General features: G+C 42.2%; 3 protein-coding genes across 4 annotated transcripts in view; 2 read left to right on the plus strand and 1 right to left on the minus strand.

Annotated features, from left to right (window-relative positions):
• Window positions 1-433: 433 nt before the first annotated feature.
• LOC101761696 (metal transporter Nramp1) lies at window positions 434-8,963 on the plus strand. Its single transcript, XM_004959079.3, has 13 exons — window positions 434-514; window positions 841-919; window positions 1,015-1,055; window positions 1,185-1,263; window positions 1,344-1,448; window positions 1,875-1,984; window positions 6,178-6,359; window positions 6,640-6,709; window positions 6,829-7,002; window positions 7,092-7,196; window positions 7,701-7,832; window positions 8,022-8,117; window positions 8,206-8,963. Exons 1-13 carry the CDS (start codon window positions 434-436, stop codon window positions 8,500-8,502), a joined length of 1,551 nt encoding a protein of 516 aa, XP_004959136.1. The 3' UTR covers window positions 8,503-8,963.
• Window positions 8,964-9,455: 492 nt separating this feature from the next.
• Window positions 9,456-11,969, plus strand: LOC101777095 (BTB/POZ domain-containing protein At4g08455). The gene is made up of 2 exons (XM_004955867.3): window positions 9,456-9,907; window positions 11,247-11,969. The coding sequence occupies exons 1-2, from the start codon at window positions 9,614-9,616 to the stop codon at window positions 11,718-11,720; spliced, it is 768 nt and encodes a 255-aa protein (XP_004955924.1). The 5' UTR covers window positions 9,456-9,613; the 3' UTR covers window positions 11,721-11,969.
• Window positions 11,970-12,329: 360 nt separating this feature from the next.
• The window catches only part of LOC101778315, a 7,585-nt gene continuing 5,632 nt past the window's right edge, over window positions 12,330-14,282 (minus strand). Inside the window, exons 4-6 of one of the 2 annotated variants that reach the window (XM_004955868.2) lie at window positions 14,053-14,154; window positions 13,891-13,950; window positions 12,330-13,346 (exon numbers count right to left, since the gene is read on the minus strand). In XM_004955868.2, coding sequence (XP_004955925.1) covers window positions 12,594-13,346; window positions 13,891-13,950; window positions 14,053-14,154 — 915 coding nt within the window. In that variant the 3' untranslated portion in view covers window positions 12,330-12,593. The other variant, XM_022823796.1, reaches the window with a different exon arrangement.

Genomic DNA, 14,282 nt, shown 5'->3' on the forward strand with positions numbered 1-14,282 from the left:
CATCCCGATCGCATGCAAGCCCGGGAGTATCGGCGGAGCGCCAACGGCGACGATCCGCGCGCGCGCACGAGCCGCGCACGCACCAGGCCGAGTGACGTAGGCCCTCGTCCCCTGCTGCGCGCTCGCGGCCCCGGCCACGTGAGCCCACGTCAGCCCCGGCGGCGCGTGCAGCGCGCGCTCCCGCCTCGGGTCGCGCGACGGAGGGCGCGCGCGCAGCCGTGGCACCATGCGCTCGCCTGACGCGGCGCGCGTCCACCACCTGGTTATTAGTTGGGGTTCTAGAGAGGGGAGTTGGAGCGCGGAGCCGCAGAGACCGATCTCGCAACCAGCGTAGTCGGAGAGCTTCCTCCTCTTCGGTTCTTCCCTGCCCATCATCATCATCATCGCGCGCGCGCCGATCGTGCGAGGCTGCTCCACCGCCGACGGCCGACCTATGGACGCCGCGCAGGCGCCTGCGGGAGTGGTGGTCGACGTCGAGGCGCTCGCCGGACGGAGAGGGAGCGCCGCGACTAAGGTAAACGACGTAGCCTCCATACTTGCATTGTCGACTCCCGGTGCTGTGGCCGGGAAAACTAGAACCTTTTTCACGTGCGCGCTGCCTGTTTGTGGAAATGGCTGCATGATCTTGGCGTTGTTCTTGTGCATGAGAGGCAAGGATCCATGAACATCTGCTGTAGCTCCTATCCTCACGGCAGTTGCTACTCTGGGCTCCTCTGCCATTGTCTTATTCAAATTCTGTTTCCACCAGTGCCAATTCTGTTCTGTCAGAGTTTGAGTTGCATGTCTTGCCATTGTCTTTGCCGTCCATGCTTACTAACGCCTTGGTGCTGTGGAACACAGGAGCCAGCATGGAAAAGGTTTTTGTGCCACGTTGGACCAGGATTCATGGTATGCTTGGCCTACCTTGATCCCGGAAACTGTATGTGATGCACTCTTCCTTTTTCTCTCTACCTCCCAATCTGTATCCCACATTCCCACTATGGTTCTCATGTTTGTCAAATTTTATTTAAACAGTGGAAACAGATTTGCAGGCTGGAGCCAATCACAAATATGAGGTACGTTTTTTTAGATCTTAATCTTAATTAATTTGGTTTTGAACGCCTGTCATCCTAGCTAGCAAGCTACATTCTGGCCTAGTGCTAGACAAAAACTAACTACGTTGCTGTTGATTTCCTCATCTGTAGCTCCTCTGGGTGATCCTGATTGGCCTCATCTTCGCACTAATTATCCAGTCACTATCTGCTAATCTAGGAGTAGTCACAGGTATTATACAGACAACTAGTTATCATGCATAGGAATGCGCTGTTAAATCCGTCAGTGTTAATGGCTGTTCACTGACACAGGGCGGCATCTTGCCGAGCTATGCAAGACGGAATATCCAAGATGGGTTAGAATCTGCCTATGGCTGCTGGCAGAGTTAGCTGTGATTGCTGCAGATATCCCAGAAGGTTAGAACCAACATGATAGTCTTATATTAAAAAGAAATTTAATGTTGAACTGCGATGTTTAATTTTCTGCTAGTCATGTATGATATTACTGAGGGTAGATGGATATCAAGAAAGAGCAATAGTGTTGTTCAACACCAACCCTTAATGCAGAAGCTAAAATGCCAGATTCATTCTTCTGGCTAGTTTTCAATTTTATTGATCAACTGTTTCTTTCTGGAGAAACGTTGTGTATATGTTCAATTTCAAGATTTTAGAAATCAGTACAATGAAAATCAATGGAAATGTTTATTTTTACCAATATAGAGAACTCTGTCAGTTGCTATTTTCATTTGCCTTGATTAGTAGAAAATAACAACAATGATCTAACTCTTTGCTGGCTGGTGGTTATTTCTCCGTCTGCTTCTTACAAATGTTAGCATTTTTCAGTTATAGGGACAGCTTTTGCTTTCAACCTCTTGTTCCACATCCCTGTATGGGTGGGGGTTCTCATCACCGGCTCAAGCACACTTCTCCTCCTTGGACTGCAAAAATATGGGGTAATCATTTTATTACTAGATATATATACAGACTTTGCATATAAAAAATATTTTTACTCATGTTATCACAAACAACATTCATCCAACAACAGACAACTTCAGGTTCTTCCTGACTATACTGCCTTAGTCATGCTTCTTATCATTTTTTCATGAAAATTTCCTCCACATACTTCAGGTTCTTTGATCAAAATAGTATGTTGATGCCATTGGAACTTCTCTTCCCATCAACAAACTCGAGTGTTGTGTAGGCAGCATGCTTCTTACCATCTTGGGTTTTAGAAAAAATCCTCCAAATACTATTCTTGCCGAATTTCTCCTGTATGCTTGATCCACTATTTTTTTTCTCGAACAATGCAGGACCGCATGTCATTTCATTAAGGTAGAAAACGGTACAAAGGTAGGGCTAAGCAGCCCCACTCGGACTCACACCATACACCCACAAAACCTGTAAAAACGTGACACTAAAAAGAAAAAAGATGACCAGCACTACCCACCGAACCTAAAGCTCAGATGGAAGCAGCCTAATAAGGAGTTCTTGCAGTTTAGCAGCGCCAGCCATGCACCAAAGGCTAGACTCCTCAGCCACTGTTCGGAGAAGCCCCTGAACGTTGGGCGAGACCCCTTCGGAAACACAGGTGTTCCGGTGCTTGATCCACTATTTCAGCAAATGAAAATAATTTGACTGATAGGAACTCTACAAGAAAACTCTGTAGCTCTCCAACATATGAAAAGATGATTTAACCCAATATCTTATCATGTGAGCAGAAAACCACTTGTTTCAAACTTTGGAGGATTTTCAGACCAGCAGGGGAAGATAATAATCTGTAAAGGCATTTAAAGTTCCCCAACAACATGTGTCATCCAATGTGTTTTTTTAACTGGGCACCTACATGTGTTTCAATCGATTGGGTCAGTCGGTCAGATTGTATTCTCTCCTTTGATTCTTTGTTCTTGTTCCAAGGAGTGCATCTTGCCGTACAAACAAATCTAAAAACTGGTAAGAGTTTGACACAACATTTTACTGAAAACCAACAAGACTTTAAAAGAGTTATTCCCTAGGACGTTTCCTAGCTATAACTTTTTTTTCCAGATGCCACTTGTATTACAGAGATTATGTAGTGATTTCATAACAAGATCTGTTTTTCTAAATCTAATACATCTTAGAATCTCTGGCCCTACAGTTCACGAAATAACTTCCATATAGGAACATTTTGATACTTCCGAGGTTATTTTCAAGTTGGTTCCCACACAAATCATACCGCTAAGTAATACCCTGTGGAGCTAGGTAGTGATAAATGAAAATGAATAGCTGGATCAACATCAGCCTACCCTCACTAGAAAAAAAGGGGTCACTAGCCATGTTACCCATAAAGATGATCCCTAATCCATTCTACATATCTTAACTTCTTAATACAAGCAAGCAAAGATCACCAAATATTTTGAATGCTCAGAAGCAATCTTAAGGCAGCAGATGTGAGTACTAATCTTTCTGTTTCGCTCCCAAAAACATCTTATTCGCTCATCATAAAAGCGCATTCAATCCTGTTAACAGCTCATAACCAACAACAGTAATGCTTTTTAATCCAAAGTAGGTTCGTCTAGGATATAGATATGAAACACACAAGAGTCAGTCACACGAAACAGAGGATAAAAGGTTAAAAATGAGGTATTAGCACTAGTAACAAATGTAATAAGCACATAGAAAAATTAACAATTTTTCCTTCCATGAAAAAAGATAGCATTATCATATTGAGGTACTGACAATCCAGGTTCAACTTCAGGATAGAGTAGTGCATATCTGATTCTTCAAGCCCTAGCTCTACGGAACAAAGTGGAAAATGAATCAGTATGGCCACTGTTCCCAAGACCTTTAAATTATTAGTTCAAATGAACTCAATAACACTAATGTAATATTACTGAAGAAATTCTTTTGCCTTCTCCTCAATATTGGACAGTATGTTTTCCACAAAATCTGCCAAGAGAGCATCTCCAGAGTGCACAAGGAAGTGCAGATTGTCTGTATGGTCCAATGATGGAATAAAACGAAACACATCTTCAGAACTAGAACTGCTCTTGGAACTTGAAGCAATGGTATAGCTCCCATCCTCTTGCTGTGTGAGCCCTATGTGCACAAAGAACGGTTCTTCCATCTCCATCAGCCATGGCTTCAGGTGATCTCCCTGCGCATCTCTGTCTTTGACACCATAATAATTAATAGGAAGCATGTAGTCATCCTCCACTCCTCTACCTTTAAGTATCTCTTTCTCCGTATCACGTCGAGCCAGTAGGTCATTAAAGAGGAACGAAATTGCATCAGCAGAGCCACTGACTTCGACATTGATTCAGAGCAGACTGAGATGGCCCAGACAGCAGCAGCACACACTGCTGATGACTTCACATGCCGGAGCGCCCTTAGAAGACCCTCCAGGAGCTGGGCACGCAACATGGGGTTGCGGTCCATGATGTCCTTGATGTAGCAAATACAATCGATGAACACAAGGTACTTGGGATGTTGTACGAATTGCATGATACTGTCCGGATAAGCAGAGTGGCATTCTCTAATCGCCTCCTCCAGCATCTGTTGGTACTCGATAGGGATGTCAGCAGTGGCTGCCAAATCCAGTTCATTCTTAAGGAGCCGTAGCACATTACTGATGTTCCCTGGGGTGAGAAGGCTCACCGCCAGGTTCAGAACCTTCTTTTGCACAGCAAAATTGCAATTTGCCAAAGCCCCTAGTACATCCATGGCCAGGTCATCGAACCTTGAGTGACCCACCATAGTCGTGCTAATCTGCTTCAGCCTGTCAAGCATTAAAACCACGCTGGGTATCTGAAGTAATGATTGAGGTGGGAATGCTATTAGAATATTGCAATAGGCTATTGCCACGGCAAATGCAAAACCTGGAACAACAAGGGACAGTGAGGGAAGGGCGCCTGCGCATGCACACACCACGGTGGCATGCGGTGACAACATCAGCGAGGCAAAGGCTCTCACACACCATGTGTCATTGATGATTCCCGGTGAGCTACGGAAGAAGATACATATGATTTTCACCACAGTCAATTGTTCCGAGACCGTAAATATCCTCACCATACTTGCGTGATGTTGAATACGGCGAAAGGATTGATCCATTAAATTACACCAGATGCATGGAGAGCCTCAGCGCGAGCTGAGGAGTCCATGTTCATGTTGTTGCTGATTATGGCGGCCCAGATTGCCTTCAAGATTGAGTGGAATCCCCTCTTGATGGCAATTTCATGGTGAGGCTTCGCAAATTGGAAACAAGGCCAGCGATTAGGCGGCACACGAGCAGGGGTTCAGGGATTTTACCTCCAGCTATCAACACCGAGGCTTGGTTCATAGCGGTGATGTTGGCCACCGGGTTCTTAGACTCGAGATCGGCCATGATCATCCAAAAATCGCCGCATGGTGAGGTGTTCTCCATGACCGTCAGAGCAAATGGGGAATTTTTCCAACCACTTGGTCAGCCTGCTTGGTATGTGTTGGGCTGGGTGGTCGTGTATCCAGCGCAACTTCTATGATGCGCACGGCTTTTGTTTTGTAACTGAAATATATAGTTATGGATATCATTAACTCTTTTATGTTTGTTGTGAGCTCTATCAAGAATTCCACCTAAGGTGCACTTCATTTAGAATCTGGATGCAATACAAACAAGGGAAATGCTTCAGATACAACCCATTAATATGAGCATGTTAGAATCAGGTAATCCAACCCCTTTGATAAATAATTAAACACCACCCAAGCAATTTTAACCATTTGATCTCCTGGCTGTAATGTGGTTGTACAAATGGGTGGTGCGTATAGCAGCATTCAGCCAACAATGTGGAATGCAACCCGTCTGGTCTAGTAGTGTGTTTGGTTTGAGTTGGCCTAGACGAAATGATCCATCATGAGATAATCCTATGAATATTGGTGGGATGACTCCATTATTAATATTTACACTAGACATGTGCTTATGAGGAATCACATGGTGATGGATCAATGCATCCCATTCCTCAAACGAAACAAGAAAAATCAGGAATGAGATGATGATTCATCCCACTCCTCAAACCAAACTCACCATAACTACCTCCAAAACTGAACTCTTCATATTACTAATAATTTACCATTTATAAAGAATTTTTTTCGTACATAGCCTGACATATAGCCTTTGTTTTGTACATTCACCTAGGTTAGGAAACTGGAGCTTTTAGTTGCGCTATTGGTGTTCATCATGGCAGCATGCTTCTTCATAGAGATGAGCATAGTGAAGCCTCCTTCAGAGGAGGTTATCCACGGACTATTTGTACCGAGTTTAAGTGGTTCTGGTGCTACTGGAGACACTGTAGCCCTTCTTGGGGCTCTTGTGATGCCGTAAGTAATCTTCACAATATTTTTGTGCTAATCTATGTGTATGTGGCACGGCGTATCTTTCTTTTGTTTTTCTTTCTAGGAGATTTTGTTTTGGATAAAAGCAGCTATAGTTTTAATTTTTAGCTACCTACTATCTTGAGTTTTATCTGCTAGAACTCCATTACTCTATGATTGCAGTTCTGAACTTCTGATCACGCCACTATTTTATATTTTAGATGTTGCTTCAAATAGTTCAAACTCCTTTTCAGTATAAATAAATTATTTCCTAAATTAATTACAGGCATAATCTATTCCTGCACTCTGCCCTGGTACTGTCAAGGAACACGTCCTCATCAGTAAGAGGAATCAAGGTGAACAGACAAAATAGAGCAGACGTTAAGAATTGAGAAAATAATTCAACTTACACTCTGCAGTGAAGAAAAAGTGGCAATAATCAGCGGATATATTTGTTTAATTATTTGCACTTCAGGATGCTTGCAGGTTCTTTCTTTTTGAAAGTGGCATAGCTCTGTTCGTGGCACTTCTCATCAACATCTGTATCATCTCTGTCTCTGGAACCGTCTGCAACTCAAGGAACCTCTCACCGGATGACTCTGCAAAATGCAGTGACATCACCTTAGACTCATCATCCTTCCTCCTCAGGGTATTATTTGTGATTACTGCCTGGTCTCTAGCTTTTTGGCTAAAATTGTTGACTATTAGTTATAATGGATTATTTATATTGTATTTCAGAATGTGCTAGGCAAGAACGGTGCAGTTGTGTATGGTGTGGCACTCCTGGCTTGTGGAATAAGCTCAACCATCACTGGCACTTACGCCGGGCAATACATCATGCAGGTACTACTTCTGGTCTGAATAGATGTCGTCACAGAATGTTTGAGATCAAACCTGTAAAACTTTGACAATATTTATTTTTTATCAAAGAATTCAGATTTATCATGTGAGAATGGCTTTAGTACATTTATCATCAAATTTACAAGTTGTACATCATATGCGGTTTTGTTAATATATGCTTGAAAACATAGTGTCTGAAGATGCATAAAGGATCTGCATCTATCCTAACAGCAAGCAAATCGGATCAATAAGGGTTTCCCCAATTGTTTTCGCTCAGAAATAAAACGAAGTCACCTATGGGCTATTATCGTCTTCCCCAGGATGAATTGGTTGATCTTGTCACTGCTTTCTTTCAATTATCATCCTTAAACTAACAGAATCTCTCAAACATTTACATACCTTGTACATAAACTGTTATACATAACCATCACATTTCAAGTGCTAAACCTACAAGCAATCATACATATACTTGATCTGCATTTTGCATGTCTTTGGCTCTTTGCTCAGGGTTTCTTGGACATCAAGATGAAACAGTGGCTGAGGAACTTGATGACTCGTAGTATTGCCATAGTACCAAGCTTAATCGTTGCCATCATCGGTGGGTCCAGCGGTGCTGGTCATCTCATCATCATCGCATCGGTATTATTTTCGACCATCTAGTGCATTCACTGTTTTTCTATATAAGCACCATTATTTCAGAAATTTTTTTGATTAACTTGATGATTTAGTTGTCTGAACTAATAACAAATGCATTGACTTAATCTTTTGATTGTATAAAGAAACTCTACTGTTGATTGGTTTGGTTAACTTGCTGTAACTTTGGTACAGATGATACTGTCCGTTGAGCTCCCATTTGCTCTCATCCCACTTCTTAAGTTCAGCAGTAGTAGCAACAAGATGGGTGAAAATAAGAACTCCATCTATGTAAGTATGGAAGTTAGTAGCAACTAAAAAAAATTTATATTTTGGGATAAACATCTTAACTAATTATGCATGTACTGATCACATGCAGATTATTGGGTTCTCGTGGATCCTGGGATTTATTATTATTGGGATAAACATCTACTTCCTCAGCTCAAAACTAGTTGGCTGGATCCTCCACAACAAACTTCCGATTTACACTAACGTGCTTATCGGCATCATCATGTTCCCTCTCATGCTGCTCTACATTTCTGCCGTGATCTACCTGACGTTCAGGAAGGACACTGTCAAGTTTGCGTCTCGCGGTGAGCTGCAGGCCATTGAAACTGACAAATCAAAGGTTGCCAATGATAGCAGCAATGAGGAAAACAAGGAGGATCTTGTTTAGTCCCAGTTTACAGGCATGCTTCGGTAAATGCTTGTATGTGACGTTTGCGAGGACCATACGGATTACGAAGAAACAGAAATGACTTGTACTTCAGCAGCACGTTTAGAATAGAATCAAGTCATCAATCAAGTCTGGAGGTTGATTCAACGGTCCTAGAGAAGCTGATGACTAATATTCGAAGAAACTATGTTGCTGCTAATTGATATTCATACCGCACACTTGGAGAGAATGATAGCAAGACAACTGGCATTGATACTTAGAAGCTCTAGGAATTGTTCAAAGCCAATTAGTGAGAACGAGCATGAAGGAGTTAGATCTCTGAGTTGTTCATGATACAAATTTCTACCGAAGCATTAGTTTTTGAAACTCTTTAATCTAGACTAGAATCACTTGTATGCCGTTTTAATTCTGACTTATTAATGATCAGAATATGCTATGCTTAGAACGATGCAGAAGCAAGAAAACAACCCTACCCAATCTACATATGTTTTTTTTTGCACTACGAAATAAGAAGTAAAATTTCATTCCTCTTTTTTTTTTAACAAAAAAGGACCCTTGTAGCAGGAGCTGCAGTCCTCCTTACATGAACGGTAGTGCTCATGATATTACCCCAGATGATCCAAGATATAAAGTATTTGGAACATAAGTACGGTCTAGAACCTAACACTTTAACTAGTTCAATTAAAAAGTAACTTCGATAAAAATTTGATACCTCAATTAAAAAATGCTTATGAAAGCATTTATATGGTGCATCTAGTCTAGCAATTTTTTTATTCCTTTTAAACGAACTTACAAGATGTTGTTTCAAAAAAAAACTTACAAGATGTTTATGAAAAGAGATAGGGTGATCGTTACTGGGCCGGGTTACCACGTGCCCGTACACAAAACAGTTGAGAGAGGCCCAGATTCGAACTCCGCAAGAGCCCGTGAGAAAAGCCCACGCAAACCTCACCCAGCCCTCCTCGTCGAACCCACCACCCCATCCGCGCCGCCACTTTGCCGTCCTACCGGCGGCGGCGGCGGCGGCGGCGGCGGCCACCCCACCACCCCGAAAAAGGACGCCCTCGTAGCGCGGCGGCGACGTCGGCCGGCGGAGGAAGGAGCTCCGAAGATGTGGTGCCAGTCGTGCAAGGAGGAGTACGAGGAGGAGGACGCGGGGACCTGCAAGGAGTGCTACGAGGAGGCCAGCGAGACGGAGGAGGAGCTCAAGCGCGAGATCGACGACCTCCGATCCCGCCTCCACTTCCTCCGCCTCCCCTCCCCTACCCTCGACGCCGCATCCGCCCCGCACTCCGACCTTCTCCTCCACGCCATACCCTCCTGCTCCTCCTCCGGGGCGGGGGGCGACGGCGACGCCGCGCGCGTCCCCGACACGCCCGCCGTCCCCGCCCATCGCGTCATCCTCGTGAGTAATCCTTCCCCTTTCTACCTCTCCCTGGGCTGTTTAGAGGATTTCTTGGTGCGATTCATGCTTGATTGCTTTGCTCGTGCGATTCATGCTTGAAGGCCCCTTTGTTTTTGCTTTTCTATTTCATTCATAGACCTGATTCCTAGTAGCCGGTTGAATAGTTCTAGTAGCTCACTATCCTACTAATCCATTCCTGTAGTTTGGTAATCACAGGCTGTTCCTGGATAAAATTGGGATTTTTGCCACAACTGGTACCACTGTGTTATTGAGATGTCTGATCCAGGAGTGTCCTCGACATATTGTTGTTTGTGAATTTCTCTGTGGTCATTTCAGTTTCCAGATCAGACTCAGACACATGAGAAATAACTGAAGCTGCCCCAAACATGTAAAACATAAAATTATACTTGGATTTACCAGGATTATGCTAATGGATGGAACAAATTTTGCACACATAGCAAAAGCTCTCACAGTTTGCATTTTTTTTCGAATGTAGCAAACCATACATATACCGGTTTTCATCTAGATTCCAGCAACCATATTTGAATGCTTGCCTTGTCATCGAAATTATGAGGTGAAGTGGAGGGAGCACAATAAGAACAGCCTCTTTTTTTTCCCCTCAAGGAAGGGGCTAATTTATTGGAGCAACAACTCTAAAATGCGTTTGCTGGCCCCATCAAATGTCCGTGCACCATCTATAATTTTCTTGATGTGTTAAAGCTAACCTTAAATTCGATGCATTGAATAGTTGGATATATGAGAGAGGTGAGCCATTATCTCTAACCTTTTTATGTACGTCCTAGGCGCCGCGGGTACATTTTAGTGGGTGATATACATGTCACAGTCAAAAAGCCTTTCAGTCACACACATATAATAAAAGTTTAATCTTGCTTGTGTCTGTGCTGATTAACTATATGCCATAGTCACATACACATTAATTTTTAGTTTTGCTCCAGGATGAGATTATGTTCACACAGTAAAAAAAATATATTCATTTTTTGCTCTGCCACACCTTTTCATTTAGGATTCTTGATCTATGAAATATTTGGATGAAGTCCTTGGCTATTTACTTTTCAGTATGCCTCTCATATTCTAGTCAGATGCATAGGTAACTGAGAAAATTTCAGCAGGTAGCTTGAACTTTACCTTTTCTCAGATTTACAGTCATGCTAACATTCTTCTAATTTCTCCAGTCGCTTGAGGTTCACTTCAATAGTGTTTTGTTGGTTTTGCTCGAGATATTTCTCAGTTTTGTATTAATTGTATCTCTAAGGATTGGTTGCCCTTTTTGTTGCATTAGAACTGCCTTATACGTTAATGACCTTTTTCTTTCAAACAGGCCAGCAGATCTCCAGTTTTCAGAGCGATGCTTGAGAATGAGATGGAAGAAAGCAGGAGTGGCATCATCAAAATCTATGATGTGTCATATGACGTCCTTCGTGCATTTGTCCATTACATGTACACAGCAGAAGCTCTTCTAGATGAACAAATGGCATCTGATCTCTTGGTGTTGGCTGAGAAGTACGAAGTAAAGCACCTGAAGGCCTACTGTGAGAAGTTCATAACATCCAAAGTGAACAACGATAATGCCATTACCCACTACGCTTTTGCGCATCGCCACAGTGCAAAGCAGCTGCTGGAGTCCTCCCTTTCTGTGCTCATGGACAACATGTCCACACTTGCAGATAGGGAAGAATACAAGGAGCTTGTCGAGAAGGACCCAAGGCTCGTCGTGGAGATCTATGAAGCCTATCTCAACCGACAAGTCAACACTGCAGCTGGGAAGGACACAGATTGTAGTGGTAGGAAGTGACAATTACGATCAGAGCTATTGTAGTACTAGTATTCTAACTAGGCGTTAAGCAAAACTTCTACACCAAATTCTCCTGCTTTATAGATGCAAACTGCTATTTTTTTGGATGATGCATCAATTAGACGGTGCTGCTGGTGGCATCATGCTGTACTGCTCATAATGAGATGCGATGTAATGGCATCCTTACGTAATATAGTGAACTGATGTGTGATGCATTTAACAATCTCCATATAATGGTCCGTTGGTAGATCTCGTGGTGGGTTGGGTTGTTTTTTATCATAAAAAGGCACTGTCTCTGAATTTTTTTAAACTTTGAGTAATGCATTACAATTCACTCCCATCAATTATGATAGGGGCTTCAGACTTCATGTTGCTCTGATCGGCTCGTTTGCCAAACCTGACACACGTTTCGTAGAGATTCTATTACAAGTGTAAAGTTACATGTTACGTTCGTCTGGTGAGACTTGGCAGCCCGACATTGTTGTTGGACCACATGCTGTATTGATGTACATTGTTGAAAATAAAGATAAAACCGGAGTTATATGTCCAGCTTAAATCACTACTTTGTAAGCACATTCATAATTGTGTAAAAGAAAAATCTGAAGATGCTTAGAAATGCAATGTTATCTTAGATTCTCTTGTCCCTAGAAGGGAAAATGGGTACCAAGAAGCCTTTTCTTCCCCACACTTAAGATTTATGTACAAGACGGCATGTCACAACCATTTAAAACATGTGAACTCCTGGGCAACAACCATATACAAATCTAGATGCTAAGAGCTAGTGTACAGAACTTGCGAGAAATTCTTACACGCTAGTATCATTAATATAAAAGCAAGAGATTCTTACTTATTGATCAGATACACACTACAATATTAGTAGTCAGCAAATAGCTCAGAAATCTGGTCATCTGTCCATCCTCCTAAAGAAGCAACTGGCAATGCCTTTTGGGGGTTGATAAGTGAACCACTGGTGGTAGTAGCATATTCACTACCTGCATCCACAGCAATGAAGTTCCTTTGCTGATGCTCAATAGGCTCCCTTATTGAGGCGTCCTGACCATTAAACTGTTCTGACATACCATCTAGCTCAGTGTTCATATTTCTCGAGTTAGTAGTTTCACCATAGCCATCAGGAAGGGTTGCATCACTCTTCAGCTTTTTACTACTGTGGAGCACTTTCGCATTATCGAAAGGTCCGCTAAGATTTTCATTATCACTAGCCTGAGTAGAATATCTGTATCCAAACATGACTCTGCTTCCACAAAGACTAGGCTGAGAACATGTCATGTTTCGAATGTTAAAATTTTGCTGGGGCGGCCCATCAGTACAGCAGTTTAATGTACTTTTTCTGCGTTGATCTCCTGCCAACATTTCTAGTCCACCTTCCTGGTTATTTCCTATACTATATCTACCATAAATATCCCATGTTGAAGTGCCATTATTTGAATCAGATGTTCCCTGGTGTCGAAGAGAAACCTTGATATCTGCCATCTCGTTGTTACTGGGCATCATCCTTTCATGACCTAAAAGTCTCTTCATTATATTGTTGGTAGAAACTTCACTTCTTTCAGTAGTATCTGATGAAATCACTTGCTTAGATGGGGCATCGCAATCTTTTTGGAAAACCTGAAAACATTTGCATCATGATATTCCTATGTCATAAGAGGATTCTCATACAAAACAGTATGATGCAATGTGTTTGAGAGCATTTGGTATTGACAAAACACCACTGCAAAACTGCATTTGAAGTCCCTTGAAATGCAAATGAATTCAAAGGGAGATATCAAGTGCCATCTTGTTTTTTCAGTGTAATCGTGTAATGACTAAAGTGCTAACATTTCAAGATTTTAATATGTAGTCCATTCCCAGACTAATGGGCAATGGCTGATTGAAAAATTGCACCTGAGGATTCATGCCTGATTTGGTGCCTTCAAGTAATGGTTTGTATCTCATTAACACAGTTCCAATGCACAATTCCAGTCAAAAACCGAGATCATCTGTTAAATCCCAAAAATTGCAGTGCACAGTAAAGATATTTTTCTACAAATTACAGTGTGTTTTACTTCAGTTTCCTTTCTTTTTTATTGAATGGCAAATCACATTTCAACACTGTCATCATCATGAACACTGAGAATAGACTGCAGGCATTAGTAGCAGGTATGGATAATACCTTAGTCACTTTGGTAATGTTCAGGTAGCATGCTTTACGAGTTGGACGGAAAACAGCTACCTGAAATTGAAAACATCCTCAACTGTTGATCCAATCACTTGCCAATAGCCACCACAGTAGAGTCGTTTGAAAACAAAAGAAACCACAGCTTATGTATTTTACCTTACGGAGAACAAGGACACAGCCTATAGAAATATCCTGACCGTTATTACCCTCCAAAAGAACTTTCTTGTGTACAGAAGCGGCAACAGTCTCGGTAGGATCCTATAAAAAAAAATACCAATCATTAGTCAATCAGATAAAGAGATGGTATTTCTGTGAGCATATCATTTTCTGTTCAAGTTTCCATGCATCAATGAATGTAGTCAATTAAAACTCTGCAACTTAAAGTA

Source organism: Setaria italica, chromosome II, assembly GCF_000263155.2.
Source record: "Setaria italica strain Yugu1 chromosome II, Setaria_italica_v2.0, whole genome shotgun sequence".
Taxonomy (NCBI): domain Eukaryota; kingdom Viridiplantae; phylum Streptophyta; class Magnoliopsida; order Poales; family Poaceae; genus Setaria; species Setaria italica.

Coding starts and splice junctions, on each gene's coding strand:
- LOC101761696 (XM_004959079.3), top strand. CDS start 434: ATGGACGCCGCGCAGGCGCCTGCGGGAGTGGTGGTCGACGTCGAGGCG. Junction 1,985..6,177: donor TTGGACTGCAAAAATATGGG/GTAATCATTTTA, acceptor ACATTCACCTAG/GTTAGGAAACTGGAGCTTTT. Junction 8,118..8,205: donor AAAATAAGAACTCCATCTAT/GTAAGTATGGAA, acceptor GATCACATGCAG/ATTATTGGGTTCTCGTGGAT.
- LOC101777095 (XM_004955867.3), top strand. CDS start 9,614: ATGTGGTGCCAGTCGTGCAAGGAGGAGTACGAGGAGGAGGACGCGGGG. Junction 9,908..11,246: donor CCGCCCATCGCGTCATCCTC/GTGAGTAATCCT, acceptor TCTTTCAAACAG/GCCAGCAGATCTCCAGTTTT.